Below are 16734 nucleotides of genomic sequence, written 5' to 3'. Positions count from 1 at the left end.
AGGTATTAAATAGTTTTACGACGCTCTAAAAAAGGTTAAAATAATAATAATAAAAACAATACAAACAAAAAATTAGATTAAAATAAAATACTGTAAGTTTTTTTTTTTGGGAACATAATAGTAAAACATCGATAGCGAAGAGCTGTTGTTACAATATAGAATAATAAATGCTTTAGGAAAGGGAAATTTTTCATGGTTATTCTAATATTACATACATAATATATTTTAAAATTAATAGTAATATAATTTTTTAATTAAAATATTATACTTTGACGATTAATACATGTGTGTACATTAATTTTAAACTGGATCGAATGAACAACAAAAACGCGGTTACCGGTATTAAGAATTAAGATTATGGGTGTCTACGTGTAAGGAAAATTCAACAAATTAATTAATTAATAATATTGCGTTACAAATAAAAATGTCCGTTAAATAATAACGCAATAAGACAGACAAATCTCATAGTTCCGTTTTAAAACCTGCAACAAAAAAAATAGCAAACAACGATTAAATATTAATTAGTAATAAAATATCTGCGTTTGTCTACTAAACTTTTTATTTGTTTAATATCAAGAAAACTATTTCAGACGACGATTATATTATAATTTGTACATTATATCAATACATATATATAGAATATGTTAATATTATATAGCTATGTATTATAATATAATTTTCGGTGTAATACAACCCTCATTGGTCATTGATTTTCTATGAGGTTTACACAGTGTGTTAGAAAAGGCTTAGGCTGAGAAATTGTTCACGTGAATTAATTATGTAATCCAATGTATAAATTGAAAACGAATGTAACTGTTCGAAATTGAACTGGTTAATACTTTTTAATTAAAATAACTACATCTGTACTGTTGTCAAAAATAAATTTATTTTTATTTTTTAGAATTGATAGACAACTTTCTTGTACACACTGTCCATTAAATTGAATGATATATATATATACATAGTAGAATTAACGTTACGGGTGGGATTTATAATTTTGAAATAAATCTATTATCCGAGTTGTGTGTACTGTTTACATACCTTCGCGCAACTCCTAAAATGGACATCAACGACCTTTTGCCCAGGTTCCTTAGTATTTGATTGTTCTGTGTCAACACCTTGTTGTTTTCATCAACGTGTCGCCGGGCCACCTCATACATGAGTTTTTGACGGAGTACGTCAAGTGAGTTTACGATTGAAAGGCTTGGCCGGGATCTGGGGGATTCGCCTTGCATCGAACCTCCATTTCTCTTGTCGAACGTGGGTAAGTCCAACAAGTTTGTCTGGAAAATAAAATTAATAACTAAATTAATCACAATATTTATATACCTAATATGGTTCTTAATAACAAAAATCCATTTGGTTCTTTTTCGTTACAGCAAACAACATTGTCACATAATATTATTAATATAGTATATTATACTATAAAGGATTCAAAATAGCTACTATATTATTTATAAATTATTCGCCGAAAATTGGCGTTTAAATGGTTGTTGTGATACCAACAAATTAATTAAGTTTATAATTAATTACCCTAATCGTTATTAAATATGGCAAAATATGTTTTCATACACCAATACCCATCTCTGATTACCGTTTTAGTAGTTAACAGTTATAACTACTAGGTTTTTAAACATTTAGTTAAACATTTTAATTTAAAAAAGGAGGGTCTAACGGGGCTAATAAAAGGAACGAAACGATAAATTTAACAAACTGAGCGAGACAAGATACGAGATATTCTATGGTTTAAGAGAGAATTAATGTCGGATGTAACTTATATGATAACTTTAGAAAAGGTAGTAAAAGGAGTAAAAAAAATGGGAAAAAACTCTTGCAGCGATTTCATCAACATAAGAGCAAAAATGAGAGGAGTGCCAAGAAATGAGAAATGTTTACCACCAAATTATAAATTGAGACTTAAGACTTAAGTACTACATGTATAAGTATAAGTATAAGTACATGACAAATATAAATCTTGTAGGGCCCGCCAAAGTGTTGGATTTGTTTTTTTTTAGTTATTTTTTTAAATACATTAATAAAAACTCGTCGAAGAACTTTCGGTGGTTTAATAGTGTTTTATTACTCTTAACTATTATTGAAAATACCCACGTGCTCCATCAGCACATTAATCTACGTTTAATCGGACGAGCGAAAAACAAAAACCTATTACTTTGTGCCTCTGAAAAGAATCTGAATTTCACAGTGACGACGGTAACAAAAAAAAACCCACATGAGCGCCGTTCGAATTCCCAAAGGACAAACGACGGAAATTTCGACCGATAGTAATTAAAAATGGATCATGAGCTCAATTGCGCGTTTCAATCCAACCTACACACATAGGGGGTACCTATGGCGAACAGCTGTCTGTGAAAGGTTGACAAGACACTTTGATCAGCCCCTGTTATTCCAAAGCTTCTAAACACCACCGAAAGTCCAAAGTCGGACATTTAACGTCCGTGGATAATTCGTGTTTTTAATAGTAATCGCTTTGAAATCGCACTGTACGGACGTTGTTAAAGCATGTTTGATTGATTAATCTTGGACTTTAGTACCGATGTACGCGTCGGACTCGTTAAAACACGATTAAACCGTCTTCTGAAGATTTAAGTAGTAAAATTGTATCACTATAAAAATAAAATATATATTACATAATACGAATATTTGATATTTTTGTTCGACTGCTGACACTAGTACTGGTAAAGGAGTCCTGCGCAAAGGGCCCTAGTCCTGTCGAGGTATCGAAGCTTAATGGGGAGGGGGGATGGATGATCGCAAAATTATAGATATCAATTTAAGATTGTCTGCTGGCTGTTGTAACATTATTGAAGTCTTAATAATATTTTTAGTTTTTACAATCTTATTAAAATGTAAGAAATTTGTTTTCTATGTAACCGGTGTTGATTTTAATTGCTAATGTTATGGAGATGTTTTGGATTTGGTAAAAATCTAACAACGTACAACGCCAAGTTAAGGATTAAGTGTGAATAAGATATCAACAAGTACAAGTTAGGCTTTGTTTTACTAATTCACAATATACTCAAAACCTGTATCCATCTCCAACCTATAATTTATTCTACGTGGTTGTAGACCAAGTTTTTAAGTAGTGTGAAAAATCCCAGAAACCTAAAAGTGTTCGTTCGTGTATATAATAGTTTTGAAGTCAGTGAATGTACATAGTAGATTTCCAGTTTATTTTTGTCGTAACTTATTTATTATTAACACGCGGATTCTACGCTTGTCAAGCCTTATAAACCGAGTTCGTCCATAAAGTGCTCGGCCGGTTTATCTTCTGTTGTATATAAAACCACAGTGAACAAACTTCCAGGATAAGACCTAGTGACGTACAATATCATTGTCGTTGTAACGTGAGAGAATTTCCCTGGCCGTGTCTTAAGCACACATACACACCGCGTCCGAATATACCTGGCATTTTATACCTATATACATTATACAGTATATGTATAGTAAACCATCGGTTTTAATCACCACCGGCTCTACCCCTTGTATGTATAGATATTTTAATCTTTTGGCTATTCCAACTCTCGTTTCGACTATGCCAGTTACATTGTTAGACATATATTCGTCCCGAGTTATAAATCACTGTCTAGTATAAAAACCACGACCGCTCGTCTTAACGCCATAGCAGCCGTACAGCAATAGTTTGTATTGTACCTACCTATAACCTAGAATGTACTATATACATGCACACGTCGTTTATTGTACGCACCACGGTGCAATTACACCACTAATGAAACAAATTAACCACTATTCTACCTTAAGTCATTTTTTCACCATCACCAACAGCAATATAAGGACAATCGTACAAGTGAACGATTGTAAATCTTATAGAAATTGACCCCAAACCAAAACTGACACGATCAAAATCTATGTAGATATTTGTGTTCAAGTACTGCCTATAATTTTGTTAATTTAATAAAGAGCTACACTCTAAATAAACCACGTAGTTGGTTGCTTCTATATACACATATCGTTTAACACATAACAGTTTAAGTAACTATCTATCAAAGAGTTTTAAGAAGAAGATATTTAGGGCCAAATATAAAATTTAAAAAATAGGACGAATTATTTATAAAAACAAAGTATGAAAGTGATGGAGTAAAAAAAAAAAAAAAACAAAGATTGATTACGGGTTGTGAGAAACGCGGAGACTAGAGTGAAAGGACATTTATGTGTACTTTTAAGTGATATAGCGAAAAAGAAAGTTTTTATCGATGGATATTATTATTAAAAAAATATTACTTCGTTAATTTCTCAAATAAAATAATTGAAATGCCGAGTATGTAGAATTATTTATTACTTTTTTTGTTGCTATAATGGCAACAGATAGGCGCAGTTTTTCCCAAAGGCATTCTTTTGAAACTGTGTCGGCACTACAATACATTTGTAAGTCAGCAGCAGGTGAACTCATAAATTATTCTTTAAGATGAGCGCCTTGGTTTCATTCTGCTTAAAATCCACGACAAGAGTTTTACAAACTTATAATAAAATTCCCGACACAATCGATAGAACCTAGATAATGAGAAAATATGATCTTTATTTACCGCCGAATTATTCATATTTGACACCAACACAATAAATTAATTATTCATAACAATAAAAAGAAAAACTTTTTAGCAAAAAAAATGATAAGATAACTTGGTAAAAATGTATTTTCTACAGTCACTTTTTACGCAACTGATCTATTTCTTTTTTTTTAAACTTTAATTTTAATAATCTGTCATAATTACTTTTTTTCTAAAGAAACTCATAGGCTTAAAAATGATTTGTTTTCTTCGTAGTTAATGTTTGTTTAAGTAGAGTAAAACAAAGTTTTAAAGAAAACAAAAAAGAAAACAATTTTACTTAAAATATTGTTTATAAACCTTTAAACACTATTCAAGTTTTGCAAATTAAGTAGGTATAATATTTTACGCGCGCCGAGTAAAAACTGAGTTAAGTATTTGCATCGTTTTCTTTTTTTGTCTTCGATGTGAAACAGTAAAGGTGTTATAACAACTGCAAGCAGAGCGTGTCAACATTAACCGACAAAAAATACCTCTGTTCTAATAGAAGTCATATAATGTTTATCGTACATAATTATAATATGTGATGTTGAAAGCGAAAATGGACCCCTTGACGGCATTTACAAACCTGAGTTTAGTAGTCATAACTCGCGTGTTCACTTAACGAAGTAAATGGTAACTTTTACTTGTATTGACGATCATCAATCGAAATGGCTAAGTCCAAAAGCGTACTGTACAGCATACTATTATTAAGTACCTATACGTGTTATTATTATTATACTGTAAGGTACAATATGTATTTCACTCCATACATCTCACGTCTCAACATTTTATAATATCATCTAATATATATTGTAGTATATAGAAAATAGTTTTGAGTTTTAAACGAGCATTTGCAATAATATTGTTATAAAATTACAATTTAAATTAAATTTTTTTTTTTACTTTACTAACAGAGCATAACTGGTTAATTTTAATATAAATTAAAAAAAATAGTGATTTTAAAATGATAAATCGTTTAAAACACAATTTTTTAGTGCGCCAAATAATTTTACATATTAAAATATATTGATAATTATTGTTTTAAATGATAAATTATGTATTATCGTTTATTACTTAAAGCTTCAAATTGTATTTTATTAAAATACATTTTTTGTTTTTTTTTCTAAAATAAATAATACAAGTAACTTGATAATGGCACTGTAACGATAATGTATAAATTGTTAAACCTTTAATAAACAATAATACGTTACTGATTTTTTTAGAAAATATAAAATAATATATAAGTATAATATGAGATATGATGTTGAAACTTGTAACCCAAAAGCCAGCGGTATCCAATCAGCTTCGGTCATACGTATTATGTTTTTCTTAAGGATTAAATGATAAAACTATTTTAATATTCCGTCTTTCCGGGTCAAATAAAATGTATTGGTCCGGCACACCACACAATACTATATTTTGATTTGCTTCGGTAAAGATAAGTCCATATGATATCATATGTAGGTTTATTATTTTGCTTTAGTTTATTATACATTACATTTTATATTGTTTTTTATTTTGAAAGAAAAAAACATAATCTAAACTTTCAATACAATAACTTACTAATAGGCGCATAAACCGAACGCTATCAGCTGCAATAACGTCGACGAATGACCTAACATACAATTATCTAAATAACAATATTGTTCCACAAACGAAACGACTTCCTGATGAGACAATAAGGCGAGTGTTATTCATGTAGGCATAATTTCAACATCATATCTCATATTATACTTATATATTATTGTATATTTTCTAAAAAAATCAGTAACATATTATGAAAGAGTGAAAAATACTATTTCCAAAATCAAGTAGAGCAAATTAATTTGGACGTTACCGGTGAAATGCGTCATCGTCGTTTGCGAGTTAACGCTATACAAAACACCGATTTTTTTTTTTAGAAAAACACCAGAATAGCTCTCGGTGGTAGATATAAAAAACTTAAAACACACGCATAAGACGGATTTCGCACGGGTTTTAGGTGGTGCCGCTGCCCGCTTTTCACCGAATGTGTATACACACATATTGCCTACGCAATATCTAATGCACTTTAGACCGGCTAAGCCCGACTTGGCTTCTCGTTTGTCTTAAAGTTATACACCGTCGTCGACACACACAATAACAATATACCTATAAATATAGCGTATGCGGAATACGGCAAAACATAGCCCGATTGTAATAATATTGACCACGCGAGGTTCACACGGTGGATTTATCGTGGTAAAAACACATTAAAACGTTAAAAAACTTGCCAAACCAACCGAGCACGGAGAAATGACCTTGCAAGTCAGGTATAAGTGTTTTTTTTTTATTCACACGTTGTACATATTGTAATAAGTAATAACCCTTAGTTGCATCTTACTTTATAACCTCACTTTTAATCACACGAGGTTTAATCATCACATAATATAGTCATAGTAAATCTCATTGAACTACACCGAATCTCAAATTTAGAAAAACTCAGTCTCCATCGTGTAAACACTGCGGTAGAAAAACTAAAACCACCAAAATGAATAGATTATCACACACAATATTATGCAAAAAAGGCGATGTATTATTCAAAATGTAATAATAATAATGATGTGAGGCTTAGGTTATTTTTGTACAACCTGGCAAAACGTCACGATTCCTAAATTGCCCTATAATATTATGTATATAATATATATATATATATATATATTATATATATATATATATATATATATATATATATATATATATATATATATATACATAAATTGCCGTATAATATTGCTATCAATACATTGCACCAATGTATCTACGCAAAACTCTATTAATGATAGTCACGTACAAGAGTCTCAATATATCAGAACAACGTGGCTTAATATTTTTTTTCGCGGTTCTAAGTACGTTTTGTGATTATAATTTGAATTTATATTTTTTTGGGGTTTTTTAAAAAAATATTTCTTCTTACTATAATATGTTTCTGTAGTATTTGTGACGCGCAGAATCGTTAACATAAATTAGACTATTAGGTGTAGAAAACAATAATTTCACTCTTAATAAGCAAATTAATGGCGATTACATAATGTTTTAGTATTTTGATGTACACTGTAGACGTCCATTTTTCCACATCACGTCATCGTAACGACGTAACCTATCTGTTAATGAGAAATGTTTTTGAATAGCGTCGGAGCCAGCGCTCCTCCTCCAAAAAAACCTTTATTCATACGAGTACAAAGGCAAAAATTTAAAGAGAACTAGGCTCAAGGCCAAGAGAAAGGTCTTGAAAAACATTGTTTTCTAAAATCATACCATTTTTTTTAATAGTTAAATATAAGGGTAGCTATTTGACTTTTAAGTTACTCTCGCGAGCTACTTAGTATTAATTAGTACTTTAAACTTGAACAATGTAAAAAAAAAATTAATGATTTAGAGGACTAAATAAAAATTAAATAAAAATAATTTATTAGTTTTTGTTTATATTAAAATGTCCAAATTTCATTTTGTAATGCACGATTCTATAATTATAATTTTTAGTTTTTAAAAATATGAGTATATTATCATATTCTTAAATTATGTTTTAATTTAAATGGATTTTTAACAGAATGTTTATGAAAACGGATGTTATAATTAAAAGACATTAACTTTAATTTCTCCATTTACGAGTTATTCGCATTTCGTATGAATGTAGTTTTAGAGTGGAAGATACTAATTACCTAGACTAACCTTATCATCATTGAAGTATAATCCGGGTAGTTATATTTTGCTCGGGCCTAACTGAAATCTCAACGACCATTAGTCAAACAGCGCACATCTATGTGAACAGTTCATATCAAAATAGTTTCGACGGTTAAATAATTATTGTAAAGACCCTATATATTATACCAATAGTACTGGACACGTGATCTATGTAAATTATTGTTATTACGACTTGCCGAAAATGATCTAAAATATCTGATATTTACATATATAGGATTTTCTAATGCTATATGTTAGTCTAATCATATTAAAAATTGATACTAATTATTATTAATATCGACATAGGGATTTGACAGGGGGTATTAAGGGCAACTGTCCCGGGCTCCACGTTTTTTTAAGGACCATTGAGCCCAAAATATAAAAAAATTGTTATTTGGGTCCTATATCAAATAAAATAAAAATTGGTTTTAAAATAAAAATGTATATTTAAGAAATAGAAAATTGTGTACGGGTCGTGACAGTGTAATCAATTATCACTGTTGCGCCAAGTTGCGTATTGTGTCAGGCCGTGGTCACTTCGGCAAAGTCCATAATGTCAAATTAGACCCGCCAATAAAACATTTAAAGTGGAAGGTTTTTCACCTGTTATTGATCAACTGTGTCAGCTTCAATTACCCAAAATAAGAAGTAATATGTGATCTTTTTGGACATTCAATTAATTTTGGGAACGAAGAAATACAAAATGCAGCTAAAAAACTTGTAGCCGTAAAAGAAAACTGCTTGGGCTGAAATAATTAAATTTTCTGAATTTATACAATTTTATTCTAAGCTAGAAAAAATGAGTATAATTTTTATATTGGACTTTCCGGGGGCCCCTAAATATTTTTTGCCTTGGGCTCTTTAAATTTATCCGGCCTTAATTACTGTAATTATTATTAACATTTTATTAAGTACTCACGTCGAGGATATCCTGACTTCTCGGCACATACCAACGCGGCTCTTGATCTACGGGCCCGTAAAATATGGCACCCTCGCAGCTGCAACAGATCCACGTGGTGACGGCCATCAGCATCCAGGCAATTGTCAACAGCCTCATTGTCATTTCGATACTCAAGTTTTGTTTAGAGTGCGGTGTGATCGCTCAATTGACTCCTGCAAAAGCCAATCCAAACGTTGTAATAATTTAATGTACAAAGCAAAAGTACTTTCATTCGGACGCTTACAAAAAAAAAAAGGCCAACCGTTGGGTGTAATTAGTTATGTAGATGAGAGGGAGGTATATTGGGCGATTTTTCTATTTTTATAAAAGGCCAGAAAAGTTATTTTACTTTTCCGGCATTAGTTAATATAAAAATAGTTTTTATCTACTATCGACAAAGATTTTTATTGATGTAAACGAGCAGTTTGATTGGAATGTACTAGATGAAAAGATGAATAATTACAGAGATAACAAGAAAAACAAATGCATTAGGTGTGTTATGTTTAAATAAGGTCTACCTTATTGGTCAATTGTCATCAACAGGTACTATTAACACATTCTAACGAAAATCAATAACTATATAGTAATAGCCCATTTTGAATTATATATATATATATATATATTATTCGTAGGCTTTAATATAATATTTACAAACATCTTAGACAAGTCAGCATTAACTTTTACTTATCAGTACAAAAAATAGAATTTCGATATTTGCTAAATGCACTAATCATTTTTACTAATTGTCGCTTAGTAATAATAATAATTGGTTGATCATTTCTCACTCCTTATTAACGATTTTACAAAAAAAAGAACCCCCATCAGCTGCTTCTGTTATTTTCGCTAATGTAGGCAAGCTACAGAATTCGGATAAATTTTCAAGTGGATATTCCTATCATACTTCACATTTAGTCTAAAATCAATTATCCATTTAAAGAGTCTCTGTAATTTCTCGTCATGTACAATTGCATCTTAATGGTAATAATTTTATTTTGTTCGTACTCGTGTAAAATATTCAGTATCTGCCTCCACCGAATTGTCAGGTGGAACGCGATAGGGCCGGCGATAATTTTATTTGATTTCCAACACCAGCAATATGATGGTAACACCGTGGATGGACAAATAGTCCGCCACTATTACAGACGGTCTCATAATAGTGTTAATTTGTTGTTTTTTGGTTTTCTTACTGAAAATGTCACGCGAACCCTATACCGCGGTTTTAAACGCAAACGATTGTCACAATAATCCGTTTAAGGAACTCGAACTACAGCTGCACACCGACAACAACCGCCGACGACTAATCAAGTTCTAACAAAAACGGCAACAGTTCTGACTCCTGGTGGTTCGATTCGGTTTTGTCCAATTGTGATTGATGACATCAAGATCAAGCGGAAAACAACGTTGACTCCCACGTTTCTATATTTAAACATTCTTATCTTATAATTACTTTATGATTCTATACAGTATACTATTTCCGATCTATTTATACTATTATATGGGTATTTATGCTTCTTATCTAATCGTTTAGCTATTGGGACTTATTTAAATATATATATATATATATACATATATATGATAAATAATAGTAATATTATTGTTTTATATAATCACTGTAATGATATGGCGCGTATAATCGTTATGTAAATCGTAGGTCAATATTCAGTGCATTACAACAATAGTGAGCAGATACGTTATGTTGATAATACGAAGAAAACGAGATATTATCGAGGAAATAAAAACACACCAAAACGTGTTTGCACTTTGATTTGCACTTTAGTAAGAACAATTATGTATAAAATAAAAATTAGAATTCAAAGTCTAGTTATGTTTAATAATATAGCTGATAAAGTAGATGTAATTGGTGTTGAGTATCAAAGTATTTTATTGTCTTACAGACTTAATTAAAAATCATTCGTAGCTCGGCGGCTATTGTAGAACTGAATAAAACTATAATGTATTTTTGTAAAATAAGCCTTTCAAAAACATTCCCAAAGCTATAACGAAATTACTAGAACAATTCAGAACCTAATCTTTTCTCTGCAAAGAAAAAAAGTTATTATAAAAATCATATGGATTTCCACCCACACTGATATAAATAGCAACGAACGAGCCGATAAGCTAACAAAAGGTGTCACTTCTTCAACAATGCAGTCTAATGTCAAGTTTACACTTTATCTGATATAAAAAGAATAAGCAAACAAAAAAATCACAATATATGGCAAAATTAAAGGGACAAGACTGACTCAAAATTAAACGAAATAAAAAGTCCTGTTTACTTTTGGCCCAATACACTGTCCAGAAAAGAAGAAATTATCATAAACCGCCTAAAGATAGGCCTTACGAGAATTACACATGACTACCTGTTGAAAAATAAAGAAGCACCAATATGTCCAACTTGCAGCACAAACACATTCGGACAGAATGTAGGATGTATGAACAACAACATAAGCTTCGTAAATTGTCTTACTCCCTGTCAGATAATCTCACGGACCCCAATGGTACCCCAATAGTACTCAAGTTCATAAAAGAGACAGCACTACACTCCAACATAAAAAAAACAATCACTAACTGTTAAATATAAATCACACATCGTTAACCTCATAATTGTTGTACGTTTTGTATTTTGTCTTTATTATTTTTATACATTACTTTATTTAATTTAACTAAAGCTTTGTAAAATCATTGGCATTGGCTACAATGAGCCTAACCGGAGTTACCGAGACATTATATTTTAATTAAAAAAACAATTGTATGCTTCAATGTAAAAACGAGATTACAGTGGTGCAAAATCAAAAAAAGGTGGCCAAAACTAAAAAAATAAAAATGGAAAAATGTATGTATATTTTGTTTATGTTGTTACAGTACTACTTAAAGTATCTTAAAGTTAAAATTAAAATACAAAATATTAATTTGAAATTTGACTTACCTGGTATTCAAGTTGGAAGAATCGAAAATAATTTGATTGCTAACCGACGATTTTTTCGTATAACATATCATTAATATTTACCACAAATCATATATATATATATAATGTTTTCATAGAAATCTTACCGAGTAATAATTTGGATTTCTAGACATACTTAATGAATCAAACGCGCCGATACAACTAATTGAGTACACCTCGGATTTCATGTATACTTCTGATTCAAGTAGGTATGTGTTATCGTCAGTAGAGCAGATATGAGCAGCTAATTTAGACATAATCTTATTCGATATAAGATCTATTGTATGTGTATATGAGCGTGAAGTTCAGTGAATAAATATAACAAAAATGTAATCTTATCAACCTACCTGTTATGTTCTTGTACATTTTTTAAATTAAGGTTTACAAACACTAGCGTATACAATACTAATTGATTTTAATTTAATTTATAGATTGGCTATGATACATTTATGACTATGATATACAATACATAATTGAGAAAACTAGAACAATTAAACTCATTCAATATATGATTTGTGATAATATTAATGATGTGTTGTACGAAAAAATCGTGAACTAGCATTCTTTTAACTTCAAAAACAGGTAAGTAAAACGTAAAATTAATATTTTGTATTCTAATTTTTATTTTCAGATAATTTAAGTAGTACTGTAACAATATAACAACCTAAAAAAAATTGTATTCTTCTATTTTAATTTTTTTATTTTTGGCCACCTCATTTTTTATTTTGTACCACTGTGCGGTATGAGTTTTGTTTTTTATGTTTATAAAACAAAATATTTTAATTTTATATTATAAATATTTATAATGTATAATACTATATAGATAATTAAATAAGTTTTTAATAAGTAATCAATATATTATTATAAACATTTTTAACAGAATGCCTTCTCCCCGACTATTTCGGCCGGTAAGATGAAACCGTTCAACGTTCCACCTAATGTTGGTATTTCGACAAACGGTTAAAGGAAAATTTTATCAGCTGGCGAACACGTATTACAGTTATGAATTTGGTTGAACCATTGTACAAGGGTTATCAGCCATGCAAAAATGTAAAAATATTTACTCTATAATGTATAATGCTAATCAACTCATGTGACCAGGAACCGTTTTATATTGTATAACACAACAAATACAAAATTGTTATAAGCGGTTAAAATGCACTATGGTTAACAAGATAATAGTTATACAAAGTGTTTAAATCGTCGATATGAATAATATTTTCAAAAAAAGGACATATTAAAATCCACGTCATCATTTAGACTCTTACCGCATCATTAGTTTTGTCAATACGCTAAACCGAGAAAAGGATTTTAAAAAAATAATCTCTGGATATTATCCCTTTTAAATAAACTAACAAAATGCTATTTTGGGATTTTGTAAGTGTTAACGTTATAATGTAATATCGATAATATTGATAAAAACAAAAGTGTTGCTAACTTATATAAATTAATCAAACATATTTCGTCACCAAATAATAGAGTGGCTATGACGTCGATTTACTTTTGTCAATTGATTTTACTCTGATAATATTCAAATTATGGTGTTTGTCATTTAATAATTTAAATATTTACTTAGAAACGTTATAAACCGTGTTTGTAATCAAATTGGTATTTTAAAACTAATTCAATAAACAGTCATTACGTTTTTTACAATTATTTACATAAACAAAACGATGCGACGATTTATTGTCAAAAACTAATTATGTTGAGTTATATATTATGTATTCAGTCACTCAAGTTTCTCGGGGTGCACTAACGTGTGTATTACGGAAAATTTAATACTATTACATAACTAATACAAAAATTAAGCAAGTTATTTTCAGTTTCCTTAAACATGTAAAGATGAAAAAACATTTTTAAATCGCTTTCAAGGATGCTGTGATAGTTCAAAAAATAAATTAACTACCAAAATAGAGTCCTAGTTATTGAACTAATAATTACACATCACAGTTTAACCTTTAAATTAAGATTTTGTAAAAAACTGCCTATACTTTACTCCTTAAAAATGGGCGGTGCGACGCCCTTTAAAACGCACAATGATCAAATTGTTTGTTTTTAATATATAATACATTTATTGTGATTATAGTCCCCTTTTTCATTTCTAAAAAATTGGCAAAAAAAATTACTGATTTAACGCACAAAATCATATTACATTTTATCATTTACTACGAATTAGTTACTTACGGAGATTTATTGCATTGCGGTTGTAATGTAATATGCAACTCGTCTAGATTTTCCAAGTATCTTTTTCGATGGCATGCTCTCTAAGAACGTACGAAGTAGTTATGACGACACTACACGTCTTGTAGACTTTAGTGCGCTACAAGACCACATCCGCTAATCCTTTGACAATACCGGGCACATAGGAACAACGTGATAGGTAATAAAACTGTCTGCCTTTCACTTCGACGAGAAATCTTTCAAGAACGTCTTACAAATGATTTAAAACCATGTGTTATCCACAGATTGTAACACGCGCAGTTTTGCGGTATTAATCGGTTATCACAACATATTATATAATATATATATATTATTGGATACTTTGAAAAATGTATATGTTCATGTGATCTACATTCGGCAATAAAACCAACTCCGAGAATAGCCGATAAAAACAATAAGAATAATGTAGATTATTTTATATTAAGTAATTACCATTAAACCGTGTATGCGTCACCTTGACAGTGTAGATAGGTAAATAGTCCGATATATATTATAATGTTTAATATGCGTACAAAAAACCACACAGTACTGACATATGGAAATTACAAAACAAAGTCCAACCATTGCGGTCCGTCAATATAATAAATTCACTAATCTTATTAGTGTACATGACACACTAATATTATATTATAATTTGTAAATTGTACATTAAAAAATTACTTGGCGTTGGGTGGATATTATACCCGTTATCTGTGGTAATTTTTTCAATTGACCTTTTGTAACATCAACGCAAAGCTGTAAAGCATTTTTTTTTTAACCCATACTGCATACAAGTCAGTATGTACACATGTATTAGCGTTTAGCACACCTAAACATATTATGCATATGCCTATACTTGGTACTTACACATTTTTTCCAAACATCAACAATATTTGTATCAAATATTGAAATATAAAACACAAAATTTTGGTCAGACAATGTCTAATATTGTTATTATTATTACTATGTGCTCTTAAATAGAAAACGCAAAAATAATTTTTTATTTACTCAATAAGTAAATATGTTTTTATACCTGGTGTTGTTATAAACGTTTTATAGAAACCATATTTATGATGTACTTATGTATAAACACTCATGATATAAATAAGTTATAGTAAATACAATATACTAATGTAAGATCCATCCGTTTGTCGTAAAGAGTTATTTGTAGTACTCATATTGAAGTATTTATGTTGCTGTCATTGACGGTTATTATCAGCTAGGTATTGAATGCAATCATTATAATGCAATTATAATGTTTTAAAATACCTACATTTACAAGTATGTCATCTTACGATAACTTATAATCCACAAAGTAGATATTATAAGAATAATAATACACTTTCACAGACCAAAATTATACATTATTGATCATAAATTAAAAATTATATTTTTGTCCTGCAAACTCAAAATCATGTATCCCATATACATCAAAAATTTACATTAAAGAGTTTTCGGGCAATTACGTTAACTCTTATTGTAAAACATATTTATTTGTTGGGATATAATTATTATTATTGTACGTACGAAGTCTAAAAAAAAAAAAATATACCTATATACCTATAATACCAATTCAAATTTAATGGATTATTTTTTTTAATAATTCCCATATCTGTTAGACAATCTATATGATGTAATATAATTGTGTTGAATTATTATATAATATTATTATGTGTATAGAATAGAGTTCCGTTCTCGTTTTCCGAAAACGAAAAACAATCTCTATTATATTAGGCGTATGATATATTATTATGCATAACAATGTGATTCGTCATCGTTTGTCTTCAACGCAAATAACATGTTTATCCTTGAATTTGACTGACTATGGTCAATATAGACAATGAGGTCAAGTACCTTCAATTTTATTTTTATCTAAAACCATATAAAAATAGAACTATCTTACAACTATATTTTCCTAATGATCTCATACACTAAATTTGTAATTTTACAACACTTCACTAATCACGTGGACTCACTCTACAGCAAAACCAATTAAATCAAATTATATTTTATAGTTTTGATAAGACGAATTAATTAATTGAAGTTTCTTTCTAATATTTTCTATTGATATACAATTAGTGTTATCTAATAGGTACGTTTAAACCTAAACAATACAAATTAGAACAACTAATAGAGGTGTTTAAAAAGATAACGGAGATAGTTTAGTGTTTTTTTGAATAGTACATTAGGTGTATTAGACAAATCGGATTATTCTTAACTGTACGTTACAATGTTCATTTCAAATTATTTAGAAGACTTATCGGTTTCATATTCTATGCGTGTGTAGCCATTAAACAATATCAAGTATCCATGAAAATAATTCCTTTACTATAGTATAGCCACAACACTTGCTCGTGTAATTTTATTTTTAATACTTAGAGCTC

The 16734-nt window shown here is 29.6% G+C and overlaps 1 protein-coding gene across 4 annotated transcripts in view; it reads right to left on the bottom strand.

The window, feature by feature from the left end:
• Window positions 1-115: 115 nt before the first annotated feature.
• The window catches only part of LOC126834345 (uncharacterized), a 43209-nt gene continuing 26590 nt past the window's right edge, over window positions 116-16734 (bottom strand). The window contains exons 1-4 of one of the 4 annotated variants that reach the window (XM_050566201.1): window positions 14336-14634; window positions 9187-9380; window positions 1042-1283; window positions 116-482 (exon numbers count right to left, since the gene is read on the bottom strand). In XM_050566201.1, the coding sequence (XP_050422158.1) occupies window positions 476-482; window positions 1042-1283; window positions 9187-9330 (393 nt within the window). In that variant the 5' untranslated portion in view covers window positions 9331-9380; window positions 14336-14634 and the 3' untranslated portion in view covers window positions 116-475. Of the gene's footprint in view, window positions 483-1041; window positions 1284-9186; window positions 9381-10209; window positions 10330-12133; window positions 12324-14335; window positions 14635-16734 lie in introns of those variants that run through there. The other 3 variants (XM_050566202.1, XM_050566199.1, XM_050566200.1) reach the window with 3 other exon arrangements.

The sequence above is a fragment of the Adelges cooleyi genome, unplaced genomic scaffold, assembly GCF_023614345.1.
Source record: "Adelges cooleyi isolate 19-005CV unplaced genomic scaffold, UGA_ACOO_1.1 ACOO_flye_CR_arks_rails_tigmint_CR_PRNA_21, whole genome shotgun sequence".
In the NCBI taxonomy this organism is placed as follows: domain Eukaryota; kingdom Metazoa; phylum Arthropoda; class Insecta; order Hemiptera; family Adelgidae; genus Adelges; species Adelges cooleyi.
Note: the sequence above shows the minus strand (reverse complement) of the source record. Positions and strands in the feature narration are given on the sequence as shown.